The 22,988-nt window shown below is 39.0% G+C and overlaps 3 protein-coding genes across 3 annotated transcripts in view; 2 read left to right on the forward strand and 1 right to left on the reverse strand.

The window, feature by feature from the left end:
* The first annotated feature begins 1,029 nt into the window (after positions 1-1,029).
* LOC109629302 (interferon-induced GTP-binding protein Mx) lies at positions 1,030-6,169 on the forward strand. The gene is made up of 12 exons (XM_069511080.1): positions 1,030-1,374; positions 2,184-2,321; positions 2,450-2,604; positions 3,541-3,679; positions 3,767-3,965; positions 4,118-4,196; positions 4,286-4,408; positions 4,524-4,665; positions 4,740-4,898; positions 4,992-5,068; positions 5,175-5,414; positions 5,550-6,169. Exons 1-12 carry the CDS (start codon positions 1,188-1,190, stop codon positions 5,772-5,774), a joined length of 1,863 nt encoding a protein of 620 aa, XP_069367181.1. The 5' UTR covers positions 1,030-1,187; the 3' UTR covers positions 5,775-6,169.
* A 758-nt stretch (positions 6,170-6,927) lies between these two features.
* Positions 6,928-9,629, reverse strand: thoc7 (THO complex 7). The gene is made up of 8 exons (XM_020086976.2): positions 9,299-9,629; positions 8,938-9,058; positions 8,685-8,806; positions 8,138-8,224; positions 7,597-7,654; positions 7,438-7,504; positions 7,264-7,333; positions 6,928-7,099 (listed from the first exon to the last, which is right to left on the reverse strand). Exons 1-8 carry the CDS (start codon positions 9,438-9,440, stop codon positions 7,038-7,040), a joined length of 729 nt encoding a protein of 242 aa, XP_019942535.2. The 5' UTR covers positions 9,441-9,629; the 3' UTR covers positions 6,928-7,037.
* A 918-nt stretch (positions 9,630-10,547) lies between these two features.
* LOC109628866 (ataxin-7) overlaps positions 10,548-22,988 on the forward strand; it is a 28,790-nt gene continuing 16,349 nt past the window's right edge. Inside the window, exons 1-4 of the mRNA XM_020086292.2 lie at positions 10,548-10,848; positions 13,614-13,713; positions 18,075-18,287; positions 18,485-18,553. Of these exons, the coding sequence (XP_019941851.1) occupies positions 18,083-18,287; positions 18,485-18,553 (274 nt within the window). The 5' untranslated portion in view covers positions 10,548-10,848; positions 13,614-13,713; positions 18,075-18,082. The remainder of the gene's footprint in view (positions 10,849-13,613; positions 13,714-18,074; positions 18,288-18,484; positions 18,554-22,988) is intronic.

Consider the following 22,988-nt stretch of genomic DNA (forward strand, 5'->3'; position numbering starts at 1 on the left):
CATGTCATAGCCAACTATACCCTGACTGGTTTCTGATTTTCAGACCTTACGCTGGTGCAGTGTGCCCTGGTTTCCACCTGGTGCAGGACAATGCCCGGCCTCAAGTGGCCAGAGTGTGTCGGCAGTTCCTAGATGACGAAGGCATTGAGTCCACTAACTGGCCCTCTCGCTCCCCTGAATTACACTTCTATACAATCCCTCAAGATCTTAGTGCCAGACTTAAACTTGTAGTTTAGTATTTTCATTGATTTGTATTAATGTGATTATACTTATACTTACCATATGAATACAAGTAAATACAATTACTGTAACTTTTTAAAAAGTAGGATCCAAGTGCATAACCTACATGAGCATGATCAATTCATAATGCTGCTGGCAGCATGAATACCTTCATTAGTTAATAATGTTGTTCATTTCTTTAAAATAACAACGATGGTTCAGTTGGCCACTTGTTATTTTACATGATATGTGAACAGGATGCAAGCTTGGCCATTGGGCAACTATTACATGGAAAGTAAAAGTAGCTCCACCTCACAGGAAGAGAAATGAAAGTTAAGGAAATGACGCCTGCATTAAGTTTCATTTTCTCACCTTGCTTTTAAGGTTTCATTTCCGCTGTAGAAAATTGTTATTTGTGAATAAAACTGTATCAGTCAAATTTTACCTGGTAATATCCCGGCTAACATTATAACATATTCTTTAAAGTTATATACAGTTCCTGTGATAAATTCAATTTTTTTTTTTACTGAAAATGAGGTGTACTTTCAGACAGACCTGTGGTATACGCTCATAAAGAACCTTGTTGTAAGAGAAGAGTGGTCTTTTGACATGAAGTAGTAATGATCACATTAATTAAGGTTGAGTATTTATATATATATATATATTTAACAATTGTATATTAATGCTTTTTAAACAGTCAAAGCAGACTAGATTTACGCAGATTAAATATATCAAGAGTTATCATTTCCTCTGAGTGAACGAACATGATGCAGCCGCTGCAAGTACATGAAAGTCGAGGAAACGAAACCTAACTTCAGCTTTCTGTGATTCAGCCTCACTGCCATCATATAAAAGACTGAACGAGGCGGAACCACCAGGCTCTCCCTCTCTCAGCATCGCACGACCAGCTGCTGTCTCTGGCTCCTTCTTGAACTCTCTGTCTCCATCACCGACCAGGAGTCCCGACCATGAACAGCCTGAACGAGCAGTATGAGGAGAAGGTGCGTCCCTGCATCGACCTCATCGACTCGCTCCGCTCTCTGGGTGTGGAGAAGGACCTGGCGCTGCCGGCCATCGCCGTCATAGGAGACCAAAGCTCTGGGAAGAGCTCCGTGCTGGAGGCGCTGTCAGGGGTGGCCCTGCCAAGAGGAAAAGGTGCAGTATATTCCCTGGAAAACTACACAATTGTTCGCTCATGTGCCACTAATTAATTAACTAATTAACGCTCCAGACTTGCGCATGCGCCACCAGTTTCACATATACAGAGAACCAAACTCTTCCAAGGCTCTTCTTATTTATACATTGATAAAGTTCTTGCCAACGTAAAACGTTTGTGGATATTGGTTATTTATCAATGTAAACATTTTATTAAGTTAAAACAACACAGGCACTTTCACAGCAGTTAGTTCCCTTCTTGTTTAAATCCTTTATCCATCCTGTCTGCAAAGTGTTTCGTTTCAAAAGTACAATGTCATACACAGGTTTAGGAACCCCTGGTAAAACAATTTGTTACTGTGAATAGTAAAGTGAGTAGGATATGAACCGATCTCCAAAAGGCATATAATTGGAAATGCCTGACACCTCAGGAGCAATATGGAGGCATTTTATGTTTTTTTACATTTGAAGGAGTCACCATTTATTTCAATTGTATTGCTTTTTACCCCTGAAACTCCAAAAGGGTTTTGTGAACTCAAACACTTCACTCAACCCACCATTAGCATAGTAATGGGTATATAATGAGTGAATCATTTTTGGGTGAACTATTGCTTTAAGGTAAACGTTTATATTATATATTATATATATTTACTATGGTTATTGACATTTTGACCAGATGACCGTGCTAAATGAAAAGTATTTTGTGTCTATGCCATCTGAGATTGCCTCCTACTTATACTTTCACCAAGCACAGTGGACTTCAATTTATATATTTCTCCTCTCTCGTTATTCTCTCATTAATAACTCAGGCATAGTGACAAGATGTCCTCTTGAACTGAAGATGAAGAGAAAGAAAGCAGGAAACGTGTGGTACGGAAAGATAAGCTACAGGGACTACGAGGAAGAGATTGATGATCCTGCGGATGTGGAGAAAAAGATTCGAGAAGGTACAGTATACCACATTCTTTAATGTTACTACCAACAGCCAAGAACTGAAGGAGCTATTGTATTTTCTAAGGTTTCATCTTTCATCAGCTTGTTGATTATTATCATATATCACATCCCTTCTCTTCAGCTCAGGATAAAATGGCTGGGGTCGGTGTGGGGATCAGTGATGACCTCATCAGCCTGGAGATCGCCTCTCCTGATGTTCCAGACCTGACGCTCATTGACCTGCCTGGAATCACCAGGGTGGCTGTATCGGGACAACCAGAGAACATTGAACACCAGGTATTCTGGGTCCAGGATCTCTGTAATGAGCGTTTTGGCTCTGTATCAGTTTTAATCCCCATCCATACTAAAATGCCTGTTTTATATAACGTTACCACTCACGCACACTGGGCATTTGCATGCCAGTGTACACAGGAAGCAATTGGTTGTTGGTTGCAGAATTATCTCAGATTGCTCGAATAAAAGCTTGTCTCCTGCACATGTAAACTGATCCTGAACCTAATCCAGGCTAAAAGAAACAAAGCTGCAACTGCTGAATGGGGCACCAAACGCCACCCTGGTGGGCTGAAGCGCAACAAAGCAGCATCACCCACAGTGTACAGGTCACTCCCACAATCAAAGAAACGCAGGACAATGCAGTGTTTATTTTGAGTCCATTGCCCCTTAGTGTCACGTTGGTTAACATGGCTCCAGCAGCTGACAAATATATAGATCTACATCTTTCATAAAGATCATTATCGGAGTAAGCAAAATGATTTAGCAGGTCTCTGAGGACCCTTAAAGGTCCAGTGTGTAAGATTTAGGGAGAGGGTGAGGTGAGGGGTGTTCAGTTGCAACATGAAATTTCAACATTAGATATCACTAAATTCTACACACTGTACCTTTAACAGTCTGCACTCAGCTCTATGGGATCCTTTATTTCATTTTTAATTTTTTAATCCACGGGATCCTCTAAGAATGATGATGCCATGTTTCAACGGAATTGATTGGTCATCGGCCAATGCTTTTATACGGGAAGAAGTGAACAAGCTTTGTAGGAATGAAAACTACAGCAAATCAGTTGCAGATTTGATTGTTCTTCAAACGAAAACGTAGTAATGTGGATGTAATTCTGTAATATTCATTCATTATGTGATAAAAAACACTCTCAAGCACAACAACATTGTTCGTTCTACTACTCAGAACTTGAAAAACAATATGAATCAATACTTTCAGATAAAGAGACTGATCCACAAGTTCATCACGAAACAAGAAACCATCAGCCTGGTGGTTGTCCCATGTATCGTGGACATAGCAACCACAGAGGCCTTGAAGATGGCACAGGAGGCGGATCCCGATGGAGAGAGAACTTTGGGTAAATAGATTGGAATTTTAGAAAACATTGGTCCAGCTCGAGGGGAAGTTACTCAGCTCTCAGTTTATTTCACTCTGTCTCTTTCAGGTATTTTGACCAAGCCTGATCAAGTGGACAAAGGAGCAGAGGAGTCAGTGATTGACATTGTTCATAATGAGGTCATCCACCTGAAGAAGGGCTACATGATCGTCAGGTGCAGGGGTCAGCAGGAGATCACAGAGAAAGTGTCTCTGACTGAAGCATTAGAAAGAGAGAAAGCCTTCTTTGCAGACCATGCACATTTCCAGTAAGTTCAACTTCGGGGTAATGCTACAAAATATGTATATGGTAAAGTGTTAAATGGTTTTGGTTATTTATATAGTGCTTTTGTAGTCTTGATGACCACTCAAAGTACAGGTTCTGTATAATGTACTAAGTCGCTGTTAATTCCTTCTGTAGCACCCTGTACAATGAGGGCCATGCCACAGTTCCGAAACTGGCTGAGAAACTCACAATTGAGCTGGTGCATCACATTGAGGTGAGTTTTTTTATTATTGATTTGTCATAATTATAGTATAAACGATGATTTGTCAAATTTGGTAACAATCACTGCTGTGTTATTTTCAGAGATCTCTCCCTCGACTGGAAGAACAGGTCGAGGAGAAACTAGCACTAACTCAGGCAGAGCTGGAGAGATATGGCAGTGGACCCCCATCTGACCCAGCTGAGAGACTCGTCTTCCTGATTGATGTGAGATCTTCCTCATGCTTCATAATATTTACCAGGCAACACAAATACTCACAGCTACTATACTTTTCTGGACAACTTGTAAACAACTGTTTCTGCTGTCACATGTGGACTCTAGAAAGTAACAGCGTTCACTCAGGATGCCATCAGTCTGGCTGCAGGAGAGGAACTCAGATGTGGAGACAAACTCAATGTCTTCTCTATGCTCAGAAAAGAGTTTGGGAAGTGGAACACCCACCTGGACCGCACGGGACACAACTGTGAGTGTTTAATTTCTGTCTGGTGTACAGCTGTCCATCAGCAGGACTCAGAAATATCTGTTGTTGTGTCGTAGTTAACATGAAGATCGATAAAAAGGTGGAGGACTATGAAGAGAGGTACCGTGGAAGAGAACTGCCAGGCTTCATCAACTACAAGACGTTTGAGGTCATGGTCAATGAGCAGATGAAACAGCTGGAAGAACCATCTGTCAAGAAACTCAAGGATATTGGAGGTAAATGATTGAATAGAAGACAAATGCAATGTGTTTTTCTGCATTCTGTATGCCTCAGTGAAAATCAAGCTGCTGCATTTCCATTTCCTCCAGATGCAGTTAGGAGGGTGTTCTTGCAGCTGGCCATCAGTAGCTTCACTGGATTTCCCAACCTCATTAAAACAGCCAAGGTCTTCTATAAGTTTGATATTGACATTCATTTAATTTGATCTTCATCGTCAGTAAACATGCTGCATACTTTTTTGCAACCAAAGATGTCAAAATCTCATTTTCCAGGCAAAGATTGAAACCATAAAGCAAGAAAAAGAGTCCATTGCAGAGTCCATGCTGAGAACCCAGTTCAAGATGGAGATGATGGTTTACTCCCAGGACAGAACCTACAGCAGCAGTTTGAGTGACAGAAAGAGAGAGGAGAACGAGGAGGAAGAAAAACGTACTAAAAAGACTCCTAAGTTCTTCATGGATAATCATGCAACTCTTCAGGAGTTGATGTTACACCTTAAATCATATTACAGAGTAAGTTTTAATTTAGGGTGATTGTTCATGTACAAATATGATGATTCAGGTTTAGATAGAGGGTCTGTTTTTTTTTTTTTTACAAATGTTAATGTCTCAAACTCATTTCTCATATACGTCTCTATTGTATTCCAGATTGCCAGCCAGCGTCTTGCTGACCAGATACCGCTGATTATTCGCTACCACGTGTTGCAGCAGTCCGCCGTCCAGCTGCAGAGGGAGATGCTGCAGATGCTTCAGGATAAGGAGAATTTGGAGCTCTTGCTGAAGGAGGAGCTGGACATTGGTTGCAAGAGAGCTGCTTTGCAGAGTCGCCACAAACGCCTCATGAAGGCCCGCACGTACCTGGTGAAGTTTTAATGGAGGTTAGAGCATAACTCTACTGTGCTGCATTAATTTGAGAAATACAACAAATCCATGGTTGAAGATTCTCATACTATTTTTTGTTTTATTGTGTAAGTTTGGAATGGACAGGATGTGTTTAATGTCCTGTAATATGCACTATATTGTTGCTCAAGAAAAGGTCATGAAAAGGTCATAGTCCTGTTATTTATTAAACAAGACTTGAATGTTGCCTAATGTATACTTATATTCTTGAAACATATCCAAAAGCAACATATTCATATTTGTTACTGTATTGTTAAAAGAGAAGATTTCACTTGAACTGTCAAATTTTTCGATTCCAACTTGCTTTTAGGGGTAATAGTACTCAGATAATCTCTTGTCTTGAAATAAATATTGGCATTTTTCCTATAGTTATGTATTGTCAAACAAAAATTTTTGTGTTGAATATACAGCTTATTGAGATATCCAAAAGTAGAAATGTTATCTTTTTTCAGACATGTTTTAGGCGGCTTGGCCAATATAAGTTCATTATTAATTTTTGTGGAGAGAATTATCTCTCTTAAGCTGCTGCAGGACTGACACTGAAACAAAAATGGTATGGCTGAGGACCAGACAGAATAAACAAGTAGTGGAGACTTATTATTATTATAAGCTACCCAAACCTGAGATGAGGTGCGGATTCAAGCAATGACTCGGTTCATTTTTGAATACTTTATATTTACTTCAGGAGTGGGGTCCTCTCTACGGAGGCCGCCATGTTTTTTACAGTAGTCCAAACTGGATAGAGTGAACATCTTTTGAGTTTTTATACTCAATTTAAATAAATGTACTTTGACTACCCCTGGTGGTTTCACACAGGAACTTGTAAAAACAAAATCCCATCTTGACAAGATATTAATAGAAAGTTGATTCAATACTAACTCCCTACTAAGTAACTATCCACCAATACTGGATTTTACTAATAACCTTTTTATAGCTTTTTTCCCCCAATCACTTGTATCTTTGTTTATATCAGTCTAATGTGCTGTATGAACATAATTTGTCTCTATCATGAAATCCTTGTTGGCCTGGAAACCTTTAATCATTCCAAAAAAAGTGAGATAGACAATTTTACTTCTATGCGCATCACATACGCATATCAATAAATAACTATACTGGACAACAAAACTGTAGACAAGCAAACTTTAATCAACAATACATACAAAAAGATTCAAGGACAAATACAAAATCATTTAAAAGTTATCCGCTGCATTCATTCTACCTAGGACCTCTACACGTTCATTCTCCATTCTCTGCTAGGCTCTCCTGGATGTTGTCGTCATTGTCTGATTTTTCATCATCTAGGAAAGATAAAGAAGATTAGCAAGGCCTAGTTACATTTTCAATTTCCAAACCATTACGGGTTAAACATTTCCTGGTTTGTTGTGCAGCACAACAGCTACTGAGAACAGAGAACATAAAGACAACACAAACATGGTTCCAGTGCATGCCCTTGTTTACTCACTCTCAAGAGTCTGCTGTAATTCCTGTATGGTACTGAGTAGCACATGGAACTGCTTCTTCCTTAACTCCAACTGAGTGAGAGAAAAAGGGATTTAAAACAATTGAAGTAAAATGTTATTAATGATCTAAGGAACTGTGATGTAGAAAACGAAAGAATAAATGTATTTGTTTTTACCTTATCATCCACATTCTCCTTGATGTGAGACAGTTGCTGGAGTTCTTTGTCAAGCGCCTCCAACTGCCTGCACCAACACATGATGATTATCAGCACATGCTAAGTGGATATTTGAATGAAACAATATTTAAATGAAACAGAAGACACAGGCCGACTTACTTTAATGTTTCATGTCGGTCTGGGTGCTGCTGGATAACTTTGGCTAAAGCATCATACTCTGAAAAGAAAGAAGAAATAAAGGACGTGAAACATTTTAGCTAAATTTTGCCATCCCATGTTGCCACCATGTCATCTAAAATGACTGATGACTTATATTTGAGGGAAAAAAATCAAAGCTACTTTGCAATTTTAACCTTTTGATAGCTTACATCTATAGACCTCAATACAATTTCTCACTCCCAATAACTCATTGGATCATGGTTGCTAGTCAAATGACCTTATGATATTTATGTCTACATCCGAGTCAGCTATGTTTCTTAACTTACAAAAAAGATGTATACATAATTGAATGTACTGCAAACTATTTTTTTACTATCTTCTTCAAAGAAATTATTATTTTTTGTATAATAGTAGGGATTTCACCTTCACATGGGTGGGTCTAATAATGGCTACACTATACTGTACATAAGAAGTGCAAGAAGTTAGTCAATTGCAAATACACACATCTTCTAAAAGTCTAGAGTCGTGAAAAGATTCTTACCTTGGCGATTTTTTCGTATCCTCTTTGCCCTCTGTATTTCCTTTTTGCATTCTGCTATCTTCTCATGTGCTGATGTGATGTTTTGTTCTGCAGGGAGAACAAAGAGCTGGTTATGAGGTTATTGTACGATGCATTTGAAACACAAACATTTATGTTGTTACGTGGTCACTCAGTTTTTCTAATTTCTCCTTTGTGAAAAGGTGGATTTTGAAGAGTTTTAAAAAATGTCCAGAGATGGGGTATTGTGGATCTCTGCCTGGAGCGAGGCTGCCTGTCACCATAGGTTTTCATGCTGGTACAGATGATAATTGCCAGAACTTTAACTGAGGCCCATAGAGGTTTCAGGATGGAGTAAATGGGTTAAGAAAGCCAGGCTGAAACTAGGGGCCCAGGACATGCTATGGGAGGATTATGAATGTGATGCAGGACTAAGTATGTATTGGGGGGAGGTGATTTGCTGGGGTTTGGTTGTCAACAACTAATATATAAACTCCAATAATGGTTCAGTGTTAAACATATACCTGGTCATTGTCAGAACATTTCTTACCTATGTTAGTGTAGATTTTCTCATAGTTCTCCATTTCCCGGAGATTCATGTCATAAACCATCAACGTCTTCCCCATGGAGAACTCGCACTGGGCCAGTGTGCTCAGCATCCTCTGCGTGAAGCTAAATAGAATAACAAGACGGAGTGAGACTCGGAGCAAAACAGCTCTTCACCGCAGTTTGAAATGTTAAAGTACTAGGCGACACAGTCCAAGGCTGAGGTGCTGTCGCCTTCCTCTACGGAGATCATTTACCCTTCCTCCGGGGTCCCAGGCGAGTTGCACCATTTGGTGAAGCTCTTCAGCAGCACATTGATTCGACGATCATCTCCAGCTCCGTCCCCGTCAATGAGAAGACGTTTCCGAATAACTTCATCTAGGATATAGTCGAGAAAGGGAGGAGGTCAAACAATCTTCTATACACAGCAGCTATGTTAGAAAGCCTCCGGCTAACTGTTAGCTAGCTAACGTGGCTACTGTTCCATTATATGTTCTGAAAGCATGCTAACACGCATGTGTATAGAATGAGTTTGGTTATGTGTGTCCATACTTTGCAAGGGTATACGTTTCTACTGGTGACCTTTACCAAAGCTGAACAAATGAAACCGTAACTTACCATCTGTTACTGCGCCCATGTCTGATGGAGCTAGATAAACTTTATTGAACAGCCGGAAGTGAACAAAACACCCGGCGGCGGCGAATGGTCTTTTTCTTCTTCTGTGTTTATTGAGCGTTGGCAGACAACCGAGTCGGGTCATTACTGCCACCAGCTGATATGGAGTTTGGATCAAAATGTCCACAATTCACAATAAAAAACTCCTTTCAATGAGATAACCTATTCTAAACTTTGAAAGGAAATGATTTACAGTTTATCTTGGGTAGTAATCTGTTATACTTTGTTTATACTAACAAAAATGAATGAATGATGAAATAAAGAAAAGAAAAGAAATATACACAAGGATCATTTTGTATATTTTACACCAGGCCAAGACTTCTCATCAACGTTATCATCTGAACATTAAGCAATGTAGTTTCTTCTTCTTTTTTTATATCGTCATTAAACAGTTGGAATTACAATTCATAGTCATTATTAACTTTCATAATTTTTACTCACTGTGGTGACATTGCATAGCATATTCAGAGTATTTAAAGCTGAAGCCATCAAATTGTGCCTGTGATCTTTTCTTCTTGCATATTGTTCAAGGTTCTCTTTGATGGATTTTAGCAAACACAGAGTGAGCAACCTTTATTTTATATCACTTAAATGAATAATGCAATACTAAAATTTGTTGAAACCTCAACTTTTAAGAGACGTTAGAAAGGAAAGGTTGAAGCCATGAAAACATAATAACAATCTAGCTTGCAAGGGCTATTAAATGACAATCATATGTTCAAATTAAATGTTACAAGTTGTTTTAGCTTTTTTACAATTTACAATTGAGTAACAATGTATATGCTTATCCATTAGTCTGCTATCTTCTCAAAATAAAACAAAACACAGAGAGAAATTTCAGGTCTGTTGAAAGCTTCTGGAAAAAAACAAAACACTGTTCAAATCAATGTAAATATTTTTCATTTTCACAGAGACAATGTACAGAGTTAGCTAGTAGCAAATTTGCATCTGTTGTCATCTCTGGGCAGGTAAACAAAACAACAATAATTGATATTATATATTATCTCTGTGTATTAGCAATATTATACATATTATCTCTGTGTATTGCTTAAATAGATTATCTCTATTACCGATTTTGCATATCACCTCTTTATATTATCCGTATAATATATATATATATATATGATCTATATCATATATATTATCTGTTTATTTCACCTTCATAGTATCTGTTTACTTTATTATTATCAGTGAGAAACTTTATAACCCCTGTCGTTGTATATTGGTAAACCTTCTTATTTGCATTTGTTTGTTATGTTAAACATATATTTTTGATTATGGAAAGGCATGTGCGCGTGCGTCGTGACGCAGTGACGTCTCCGTCCCAGAATGCAGTCTGGTAAACAGACATGGAAGCACCAGGTGAAGACCTCCACACAGGCTGAGCACTGCCCTCGCTCTTTCCCACCGTCTTCTGTCTCGTTCGCTCAGCGCATCCAGCTGATACACGTCTGCCCGGTGTCCCAGTCACGTCCACAGCATCCACAGCCCCGGTAAGAGCGAAGTTACTGTCGGTGTGCGGCGGCGGTGAATGACTTCTGCTGTGCTGTCAGGCTGCTGCCAGCTTCCTCGCTAACGCTAGTCATGGCTGGCTGGCTACAGGCTGCAGCTAGCAGGCTAATGTAGCCGCCACTGCTCCCCAGTAACGTCTGTACCTGCCACAGATTCTCATTGTCATCATGACACAGCTCCTCGTGGACTTACTGCCCCTTTCACACATCATGTTTAGCACATGGATACATTTTCTATTGGAATACAAGTTAATGTACGTGCATGTGAGCAGTGTGCAGTAGAGGTGGGGGCAACGCTAGCCAATCAAACTGCTCGCTTCTGATGGTCAATGCTAGTTACTGTTAGCTAAGTGCTGGAAAGTTGTGAACGTCAACTAGTCGCTTCCATGGAGCCCAAATCACAACTGACTCCAGGTTAGACTACGACTGAGTCACATGTTTGTACTACAAGCCATCAGACTTTACACTGTGTACACTGGTATTCACCCAGAGGCCATCTTTATAGTTAGTGTGAAATACACATGTTCATTGGCTGGGTGACATTTCAATATCTTTTTGTCTTTCAGTAGAGTTGTGTTGAAATAATATAATCATAACTTGGGATGGTTTTACATAATTACTTTTCAAGTAACTTCTCATTAGAATAAACACATTGACTTGTTGAAGTTACTGACTTACAAATCTTAATTAGTTTAGTAGACTTTGCACACATTTGCTATAGAATAATATTGGATATAGATCCATGTCAGTTAATATTGAAATTTAACATGTGTTTCAAACACATTGCCAACTTCTTTTAAGAAATGGAGAGGATGTGCAGGACACACCCCACCACAACCCTCATGTGTGCGGTAATACCACCATTCAAAACACTCCACAGTTTATATATCACATGGCTTTACACATGTCACATTGGTTACATTACATATCATTTAGCTGACGCTTTTCTCCAAAGCGACTTACAATAAGTGCATTCACATTTTAATTAATTAACAAATATTTGGTTCTGAATTTTACAGAAATGTAATTCAGGTTTATAGGTGTTTGATGATGATCTTATGATGGGGAAGGTTAAGGAGTGCTAATAGTGTTATAATTATCCCCAATTTAAGGAAAATACTTACTGCGTTTTACATTGAATAGTTTAAGGCAGATTTTATTAATATTTTTGTTACTTTTGTGTTTGGTAACATGTAACATGAAGATGTTTTATTATTTTTTGCTTTACATACTTTAGGCTTCAAGGTGAGCGATGTCTGAACAGTTATCCAGGCAGCACAACTATACAATATAAACACTTTTACTGTCTATGGATTCTGCAGGCGATGCACATTGTATTGATAATTGGGCATTTCAAGCTATTTATAATAAGTGAAGGAAGAAGGTTACTTTTTTGAAACCATTACTTCTAGATTTCGAGCTACAGATAATTATGTGTTTTTTAGGGCATCCAGCCCAAAGGCTCAAGCACAAGACATTGTGCCATACAACTGCAGTTTTAATTTGGCAGTAAATGTTATAACTCTACTTTTTACACATTTGTGTGAAAAAAACATAATTGAGAAGCACAAGACTCTGCAGCTATTAACATGAATTACTGCTGCGTTCATCTTATGCATGCGACATGGAGCAGAGGAATTTTACAAGTAACACAGGAGCTTTTCCCTTCTATTACATGTCAAAATGTCTGCTGTGCCAGTGCTGTGCACTGCTCGTGTGAAGAATTTTGTTTTCGACATAATAGAATATTACTCCCATTTCATTTTAGCCTTTTGCTGATCCTGCTCAACATAGTTTTTAGCATGTACATGGTGTTATTTCATACGTTGCCCATTGGAGGTTAAAATTTTGAACCTTTAGACATAAACACCTCTTGACTCTTATCTTCGACTTGGGGATGTTTTGAGTTCTAATGTTTTTACCTTATTTCTTAGCTATTGCATAGTTTAAATATAATTTGGATGAAAGGGTGAAACTACTGCACTACTTTCTTCTGATTCTCTCACTAGTTTTAGCAAGGGGGTGATCAATATGTATTTTAAAATGGTTGTTATGCAAGCCATGTTCATTTCTATAGATAGCACATTCATGAATTTTATAAGACATCAAGACAAATGTAAAGCCAACATAACACAAAATACAAAAAGCATTTATATAGAGCTACATATTTGCTGTGTTGTTAAATGTTATGGTAAAAGTCAAGAATCCATGGGAATGCTTAGTTCACTCGGATTAAGTGAGTCATAAATATTTGCTCCTGGGCTTTAATTGGCTTCAGAAAAAGCTTATAGGAAACAACATTTAGGTATGATGCACATTAAATCAAAACTAAAGTAAGGTGTTGTAATATATACACAACACTTAATATTGTATGACTTTGTGTTCTGTTTAATCAAGCCACTTGCTACCTCTTTGGATATGTTGCAGTATGTTATTCAATCACTTAAAAAAAGAAAAAGAATGATAGAATGGTATGGTCTCTTTGGTCTTTAAAAGGGATAACAGTGGGGCTGGGTAGGTGGTTAGGGATGCTGCTTAATGGATTGGATTACTGCACAGTGGTGAAGAAGTGTGTGATAAGGCCCAGGGAGGACAATGTTACCTTCCAGACATAGTCTTATAATCCCTGTTCACTGAAGAGCTACATCATAAAAACAGCAAAACGAAAAACCTGATACTGACTCATCTTTCTTCCATGCTTGTGTGTGTGTGTGTCCGTGTGTGTGCATGCATGTATGTGTTTCCAGTCTTCTTCTCCAGTGTGTGTGGCAGCCAGCGATCACCCATACTGATGAGGATCGACTGATAGAGTTAAAAAGAAGTTCCTTTTTTTCTTATTTTGCTAAGGTAAGTTCTCACAACTACTCATTATTACACTCTATTGACAATTACTGTTTTCTAATACAATACATTACAATAATCATAAGTGGTAAAGTAGTGCTGACAGTTGTTTGAAACTTATTTAGAAACACAATAGAGCAATTGTTTTACAATGAATACACAACCCTGTAATTTCCCCAAACTGACTTATTTTAGTTCCTGGTTTCATTTCGGTTTCAGCCAGCTTACTTTGGATTCTCCTCAAGTTATTTTCAACACATATACAACAAACATATTTCTATGCTGGTGTGTGGTTAGAAAATAAGAGATAAAGGAGAGTAGTTGTACAGTTGATGCAGTTGTATACTTCCAACAACTACTCAAGTTCCATTTTGCATCATTGTCTTTTCTACAAAATACATGTAGAGAAGAAAGGAATTTAAAAAAAGGGAAGAATTTTATTCGGTCATAATTAGTACTTGAATTCTTGAATTACAGACAAAAACATTATTTGACCATCAAAATATATTCTCTTCATCTTTGAGTCCAAGTGGTCATTTGTAGCAGATGCAATAAAATGTAGTCAGTTTCAGTGACCTTGACAGATGGATGGGTGGAGGAAGAACCAATAAACATAATACTGAATGTAATATTTTAATGTTAATGTACTCCCACTGTGAATTAAGTCTTACTTAAAAACCTATAAATGTAGTACATATTATAATAATTAATAATAATAATAATAATAATAATAGTCCTTGAAGGAATATTACATCCACTTTCACATTCAGCAGATTTTGTGAGGAAGGGGATGCGCATATATTGAAGGTGAGGTGTTTGTTGTATTAGACATAGTATCATGATTACAACTGTCACTGAAATTTAATCCAATACAACACTAACACCTCAGCAAACAAGTACTGCTACAAGGTTCTAAAAAGCAGTAATTACAAGACTTAAGCTTTGGACAACGTTATATTGTACACAGAGGTCTTATTTATTGTGATTGAATGTACAATCAGCCTGAGATGTTCAGTCTTCAGTGACGAGTTTGGGTGACAAAAGTGACACATTTGTGTTTGCTTTTTTGGCAATGTCAAAGCTTTTAGTTAAGTTAACATTGTTTCTATTAAGGGCCAGATCAACAAGATTGCGCTCAAGAACAGCACAATGATGCTTTGGAAGAAACTTGTTTGAAAAACAGCTTGCTTAAGAAAGATATACTACTACACTTCTTGTCATATCCTAGATTAAAAGCCACTGCCCCTCAGTATAGATTTACTACTACAGCAGTAAGACATTAATGTTATAAAGCTAGAGAAGGTGATGAAATGATAATGGCCGATCAGTAAAAAATGATACCTACAAGTTTCACATTTTTGTGTGAAACACTTGTGCCTCTTGTACACTGCAAAAAATGGTTAATGTTTTATGTTACATAATTGATGCTTGATGATCTAATGAAGTTTTACTGAACATAATGCAAACTTTTGGGTATTTTTCAAAAGAAAATAACAAGGTACTTAAAAAAACAAAAACATAATAGCTTTTGTTGTGTTTTAATCCTTAAACTACAACCAGAGCATCAAACATCAAGCTTTTTACATCTGTATCTCCAGGAATACAAAATAAATGATAAAGTAGTAATTATAGTGTTCCGCTCCCGGTTGATGCTTTTTTTTTTTTTACATTTGTAGGTGCTAGTATGATGAAATTCAAGCCTCAAACCATCCCTAGACAAATATATATCAATGATGTATATCAAAGTCATGATTCTTACATTTTGTGGTTTGACCATTTTAACAGTTCCTACGGTAAACAGACTTAAAAAAGAATAGAACGCCCTTATTGTCATTGCACCGCTGTACAACAAAATTTAGTGTGCCTACCTGAGTGTTTCTTAACTGTGAATGCTGAATTCCGAAACTCAACCCCCTCATGTCTGTGCAGCACGATTTTCAAATTCACCAGAGAATTCGGGAGTGTTCACGTTATTGCTCAGTTTGATCATTTGTGACAAAGGTGTATGTATATGCAGTAAATAAAGACAAGATAAAATATAACTTATATTTTAACCACACATCACTGGCGAAATCTTCAGGATAAGCTTCTTAATTTGTATTTCTAAATTTAGAGTTTGTCTAAAGACAAAGCCAAGTTTGTACACTGTACACTTGAAACTACCAGCAGAGCGCCAAGTTCATATTTGCTCAAGGTTCTTCAGTGTACGTGCCAAATGGGAATACATTCAACTTCTCTGACATTTATTAGGAGGAGATGTTTTTAAACATCCCCTTTTGGTATCAGAAGAACAGCCCACATGCTAGGGCCTTGTTATTCTGTCAAGTAGACAGATCATGTCTCAAGGAATTCAGATGAATTGCCATCAGAAACAGATCAGAGTCAGCACAACGGCAATCACATAATCAAGGACACTACTTAATGAAGACTACATGCTGTAAGTCAGGTTACAATAATACTTTATTGCAATAAGCAATCTCTACACTATAAGTTGTCTGCTTCTGTTTCTATTTTCTTCTTGCATGCCAGTTTTTGTCAGTTTAAAATGTGCAGCATTCTTACAGATAAGAAACTTTTGATTTTGAAAGTGAAAGTTAAGAAAACCAGGCTGTCGATAAATTGAAAAATCCAGAAACAACAGAGGAATCTGTTTAAAACAGTCAAATCACATTGAGTGCTAGATTATTCTGATTAACAGGAACAAGCTACACAGCACACCTTGAGTCTGTCTTCATTTCACTTGCACAATAGCAGTTACTGATTCAACATCCATGAAGATCGAGTCATTTTATCATTAAATCTGTTTCACCTATGTTATGTACTGTGTGAGGACATGCGTCTATGTAAACACCATAAACATGCACTGAGAAAGCGTCATACATTATATCAGTTTCACTCTAACAGTAAGTTCTACATATTATAGTTCTAATGATATTGATGATCAAATCATTTAAACATTTTGTTCTGCACATTCCTCCTGCACTAAGTTGGTTAATACCTGCATATGAAACATCTTCCAGGACTCAAGATATGAAACAATTTGTGGTTTGTCTTTTGTTGTGTCTTCTTATGGCTATGTTTTAATTTTTAAATGCTTACTTGTCTTAATTGAAGAACATTCTTTACTATTTTGCATCACAATCTCAGCATTATACAGAATTTAAATGAGCACAAGGCTTAGACTGTAATCTGACTTCCATAGTAATCACACCTACATAAGTGTTTAGTAAGCTTACACTGTATTCGTTGTGGAACATCATTAAACTAATTACCCCCTATTTTATTTATTTACACTGCACAAAATAATAAATTGAAGCATGTGTGAAAAAGATTCAACAGAGATGGTAGCTGTTGATATTTTAACATCCATGTAGCCATGATGCAGTTTTGTAAGAACAGCTGAGATAAACTTACTTACTTTGCACAGAATTAACTGAATGATATTTTATTAACCTTGATTGTTTGTTAGTTAGTCAGCAGACATGCAAAAATTATGGATTACCATGAAACTTGGTAGATAGATGCATTATGGGTTAGGAAAGAACCCATTAAATTCTGGTGTGAATCCATATTACGGGGTGGATCCTGGAATTACTTTTTTTCTCTTTCATTAATTTTGCAAGAGAGAATGTTTCGCAACATTTTTCATGATTTCTCAGAGAATAATTCATGCATCTTGATGAAAAAAGAAGCAGGCTCATGTTAAGGGGACTATTTAATGGAAGCTGTTTATGGGGCGGCTGTGGCTCAAGAGGTCATCGGGGTTGTCCACTAACCAGAAGGTTGGAGGTTTAATCCCAGTCTCCCCCATTTTGCATGCAGAAGTATCCTTGGGCACGACACTGAACCCCCAAATTACCGGCTGGTCGTTTGTGTGATTAATGTACTGTATGATGTGTCTAAATAGGTGAATGGCAAAAACAGTACTGTAAAGCACTTTGAGGGGCCATCGAGACTAGAAAAGCTCTATGCAAATACAGCATCGGTATGACTGAGTGCAAGTGAATTCAAATGTGGGACTGCTGGGCCTTGGTCGAGCAATAGTTCAATACCAGTTCAAGTTATTTATGATAAAATATTTGAATGAGTTGTGCATATCTTTTTATTCCATATTAAATGAACCAGAGTTCATTAGACATGTGTGCCTATTCAAATTAACCACTGAGCTAAGTGCAAAGCACCTCATGCACTGTAGGAGATGTTCAAGCCAACTAACCAGGAACCTAGAGAGCCGTGTATCTGTGGTGTGTGTACTTGTTGCCTGTGTAATGGCCACACACAGCTCCGAGGTGTGCGCGGTCCCTCGGTGAGAAAGTCCTCCTATCCCGAGCGCGACCACCGCTGACTCTTGTGTTGTTACATTGTAGCGGAAAGAATGTCGGAAAGGGCCGAGGATGACGTCAGGGGGGAGCAGCGCCGAGCGGCCAGGCAGCAGCTGAAGCAGCAGCAGCTCCAGCGGGGAGAAGGCTCCACAGCAATGGCGACTGTTGCGGAGCGGAGATCCCTGCCTAGTCCAGAAATAATGCTGGGGCAGCCTTGGAGCAGCTGGGTCGACGCCGCCAAACTCCACGGCAACGACGGTGAGTCCCTCCGGCTTCCGAAATGTGCGCGGGGAGGCGAGGCGGAGCGCGACAGTTGCCAGTCCCGACCTGTTTGTGGCCGATTGCATGCAGTTTTTTTGGTGGAATATGAAGAAACGATACTGGTAGCAACAGCACGGGCAGGCGAGCAAGTGCAACTATTTATTTGTCTGTGTGTCGAATCGCCTCGTTTTCAGGTGCCGAATCGGAGGAAAGTTTCAAAGACTTCGGGAAAAATCGAGAAGCCATGCGTCTGTGCAGAGAAGGTGAGTGTTCTTTTTTTTTTTAGTCCAGGGCCAAAGGTGTATTTTGGTTCTGGGGTTTGCTCACATACACACACACGAGGATTAAACACTTTACACGCGTTGTTCGGTCAGCATGCACTCTTACTGTAAACCATGCGCACTGTGAATTGACTGGACAACCGGATATTATCACCGAGTCGTGTGTGCTAGACGTGTGGCAGCAGACATTTACATCTGCTCCTCAAATAACTTAACAGTTAACAACTTAGACTCACTGTAGGTGAGTGCAGGCCCAAACATGGCACTAACAATATCACAATCTGTGTGGAGAGTGCATTGTATGGACTTGACTGTTCAGCATCCACATTTCTGCCATTTTACATGTGACACCCTCCACCATATTTCATGTGCGTCCCCTCACTGAAAGACAACAACAATGTTACCTGAAGTATTTTAAGTTAGCGTAAAGATTTCAAAAGTTAATAAATAGTAGCTTGTGCGTTTTGTAAAAACCCCCAAATGGAAATTTACAAAGGTAGGATTTTTATTTAAAAGCTCCATCTTACTCATGGTGAAGTTACGCTCCTATATCACATTACAATATAGGAGCTATATATCAATATTTAATTTATTCATACAAATATAAAGTCTTGAACCACCATCGAGGAAAATCAACAAAGAAAACAATCTGACTACTCTGACAACTAACTGATAGGATGATTACCGTCCTCATATTTTCTATCATTTCCAGTTTATCTCAAGCCGAAACATGTTGAAGAGTGTTAATGTTCAGTCATATAATCAAGAGAAAGGACCACATATCACGACGGTGATGAAACGCACAATCCGAAGTGCACATCAACTGGCTTCTCAGCCACACAATAATGTTTGCAAGCACGTTGTGCTGCAATTTTATTTTTGGAAACACCCCCATTAGCATTAGCTGATTTGTCCTGCTGACAGGCCTGGATTTGCAGCGAGTTTCACCACAAAGGTACATCTGTTACAACAATAAAATGGCATCTTGTTATATTACATATCAACAATCGTGCAGTCATTTTCCAGGCTCACCAAGCTCTGAGACTGACATCAAAATGAGTCAGTTGACAGGATGAGTCAACGACTGACTTCTTCATTTAAGTCAGATTCAAATGAATGAATGATGAATCCATTTTCTTATTATAATGATAGAGCGATTGTACTTAGAAGCCCAGGTTGTTCAAAGACACTTTTCGTGCTGTCTTAATGTTCACAAGTAGTTAACAGGACAACCTTCTTTACCAACAAAGATGATGTGTTTATCTCTGCTTCTAATATGTTTCAGCAACACATCCACAGCTACTTACAATCTTTTTGCAGTGAGGATTTGAACGTGACAGTGCCATCCTGAGACTGTCATTGCAGCAACTAGGACACTAAGATTAAGATGCCTGCTTTCCTTTCCCCTCTCTATTTTACAACTTGGCATGCTCTGGCCACAATCAAAAAAGTAAAGAAAAATTGCTTTCCTAACCACTTTTTGTTGACCTCGATGGAAAATGTTAGGAGGTCAATGAAAAATGTGGACAATCCATAAGGATTATGGAAAAGACTTCTGCCGTGCTCAGAGAATCACAATGCACTTACATACAAAATAATTATATATTAATGATAGACGTTATTGACATAGATTCACAGTGGATGGTTCAGTGTCATGCTAAAGGAGGGGGAGTTCTAAGTAAACCATAAGGAGCTACTTCAGAACACCTCTGGACACTTGGTGGACACTGTGTGGGGGTCTGTCTCTTTCTCGGTTCTTATTCACGCTCTTTCTGATGTATTTACATAACCGTGTGTGGCTGAAGTGTTATCACAGTGAGGAATGACCATCAAGAAATGAGGCACATTTCGTTTTGGTCACATGATTTTGGCTCACACTGAGAATGTCATCAGTGTGTGTACTTTCTTTCTTTCTCTCAGGCCCTGTTTATACCTCACTTTTTGATGCATCTTGGGTTACCCGATCACTAGTGCACATCTCTAAGTACGTCAGTTCATACCTGACACTGGAATGTGTCTCCACATCACATTTGTCTCCAGTGACCACTTGTGATCGGATCTCTCTTTGCTGCTCTACATGCATATAAGCACGTAAAAACATCATTTCTCTTTGCAAAGACCAAATGCTGTGTTGTTTTTAGCTCGTCCAACAATGACAGATAGGTTTTTTGTCAATGTGATTGTGAGAGAAAGGGCCGGGCAAGGAGGGGCCGAGCAAGAGATCTGCAATGAAACAAGATTTTACCCATTTTAAATGAAACAAAAATTCTGTGGCGGTCATTGTTGATATTGTGGCGGGACACCACAAATAAATCAATGAGTAGGAAACATTTAAGTGTATAAATATTTTCTGTTAATATGAAACTGTAGTGGGTCAGAGGACAATAGTTGAGTTGCTGATCGTTCGTTGTGGCCCGGCACGCATTTGCATTCACACACATACAAGAATGTGGCCACGTGTGGCCTAGACCACCTCCAGATGTGGTCTGATGCATCCTCCATCCATCTTAGGGGCACACACACCTTTGCCTAGAACTGTTCGCTTGTGTCTGAAGATCTTTGCACAATATCAGCAAGAAATGTCCTATTACGTATCGTAAGCATGGCTCAGAACAATATTGAAAATAGGGTTATAGACATTAGACTACATACGTTTTTAGTTTTTGATTGACCTAAGACATGCAGTCTGAATCAATACTGTTTGAAAGTGAATGAAGGTAGTGTGTCAGAGGCAGGCAGAGAGATGATATTAAATTCAAGGTTGTTACGCCACTTGCCTCGCAACTGGCTCGAAACATGCTTCCATCATGTAGCAGCATCTATCAGTGACAGTTGTATGTGTCACAGGGCGGATAAACACTTGCTGTGTGTGTTCGTAGTATGTTGTTCTGCATGTGTGTGTCTGTCTAGTGGTGGTATTACAAGGGTATGACTACTCCTCTCCATGACTCACCACCAGATTCCTCCTGTGGTGCAACTGCCATTCTAATACACACATTGAAAAAAAGGATTGAAATTAATGACGAATGATGAATCTACTCATCATCTGTCTTATTTTTTTTCTTTTTAATTTCACAGTTTAATCTGTACAGTCAGGAAGCTCGGAAGTGTAGTCCCAGTGTGAGTGTCACAGTTCAGATTCAGTGTGTGTGTGTGCTACTCAGAGGCAGTCAGAGATGCTGCTGTTCTATCTAGATCATTCATCACTGCCATGGATGAGGATGCTGAAATTAACTGGACTCTAGTTCTCTTCCTCTGTCTCGTGCTCACAGGCTCTCTTTCTCCTCCTCAAGCACAGGTCCACTGCTCACTTCCTCTTTGTCTTGCTGAGGCCTCAGCCTGCTTCTCTGTGTTTGTTCTCTGTCACGCTTTCCTCCATCTCTTGTTTCTCGTCCACGGTAACTTCCTTTCTCTCTCATTCCTTTTCATCTGCTACTTGCACAAGATTAAAATGGAGAGGGAGAATTGGTCAGACACAGTGGCGTTTGACCACGTTTTAAGACAGGCCATTTTAGTCGTCCAGTTCAGTTGGTGCCAGTGGGTTGAATGCAGAGTGGCAAGGCGATGTAGCCAGGCTGCTTTTATAGTCGAGCAGCCTGTTTGGAGAATGCTCCACGTGTACAACAGCAGCAGTTTGGGAATGTATGTTGTTTGACCTTGCAAGTGATCTAATGAGGAAATACAGTTGGCCTGTTGGACTCTGCAATTTTAGGCCTGTCTCTTTAAGATTTTTGGAGAAGGTGGACTTATAATAGAGAATACATGTGAAGTTGGCAAATATGTTTGCTCTTTCATTATAACTTCAGTTTTCCAGTTGTACAAAAGAATGGCTCACAGAGAAAATGAGATGAAAACGGACATGCTGAGTAGAAAAGAAGTTGCCCAGAATTTTCAGGACGGCTTCCAAATGTTGCTTTAGTGGCGTATGCATCTGCAACTGGCAACCAGTGAATACTACCTTCCTTACCACATCTCTGCACTTGTTTTCTTTGCACAGCAATAAGACCCGTTCTTGTGCACATCAGCAGTGCTTTACTTCTCAAGTTCTATATAATTTACATCCCTTTGTCTATTAAGTGAAGCAATTTGCCTATTCTCTGTGGCAGACCCCAGTCGCTGTGAAAATAAGTCTTTTCATTCCACTGCTGTTGAAGGAGGCACTTAGTTGAGTGGCTTCAATTGAGCACATTAAATCGCATCAGGTCTGTCAATTCTTCCACACAAGTCTGCCACTGACCTTCTTGAGAGGGAACCCGCCAGGTAGACCCTTTTATATGGTCTTTGCTTAATGGCCCTCATCCCTTCCAGATTCTGCTAGCGATGTTTGAAGAACCCTTGAAGGCCCTTGTAGAGTACGTCTTGGAGAGGGGCTCCACTTCTTTCCTCTTGTATCCTCTCCTCTGCTCATCTCATCATA

This window comes from Paralichthys olivaceus, chromosome 2 (assembly GCF_024713975.1).
Source record: "Paralichthys olivaceus isolate ysfri-2021 chromosome 2, ASM2471397v2, whole genome shotgun sequence".
Lineage (NCBI taxonomy): Eukaryota > Metazoa > Chordata > Actinopteri > Pleuronectiformes > Paralichthyidae > Paralichthys > Paralichthys olivaceus.

Excerpts from the sequence above, each read along its gene's own strand:
- LOC109629302 (XM_069511080.1), top strand. The coding sequence starts at position 1,188 with ATGAACAGCCTGAACGAGCAGTATGAGGAGAAGGTGCGTCCCTGCATC. Across the intron at positions 3,680-3,766 it reads CGATGGAGAGAGAACTTTGG|GTATTTTGACCAAGCCTGAT; the intron begins GTAAATAGATTG and ends TGTCTCTTTCAG. Across the intron at positions 4,899-4,991 it reads GAAACTCAAGGATATTGGAG|ATGCAGTTAGGAGGGTGTTC; the intron begins GTAAATGATTGA and ends CATTTCCTCCAG.
- thoc7 (XM_020086976.2), bottom strand. The coding sequence starts at position 9,440 with ATGACCCGACTCGGTTGTCTGCCAACGCTCAATAAACACAGAAGAAGA. Across the intron at positions 9,059-9,298 it reads CATGGGCGCAGTAACAGATG|ATGAAGTTATTCGGAAACGT; the intron begins GTAAGTTACGGT and ends ACTATATCCTAG. Across the intron at positions 8,225-8,684 it reads GAAAATCTACACTAACATAG|AACAAAACATCACATCAGCA; the intron begins GTAAGAAATGTT and ends TTCTCCCTGCAG.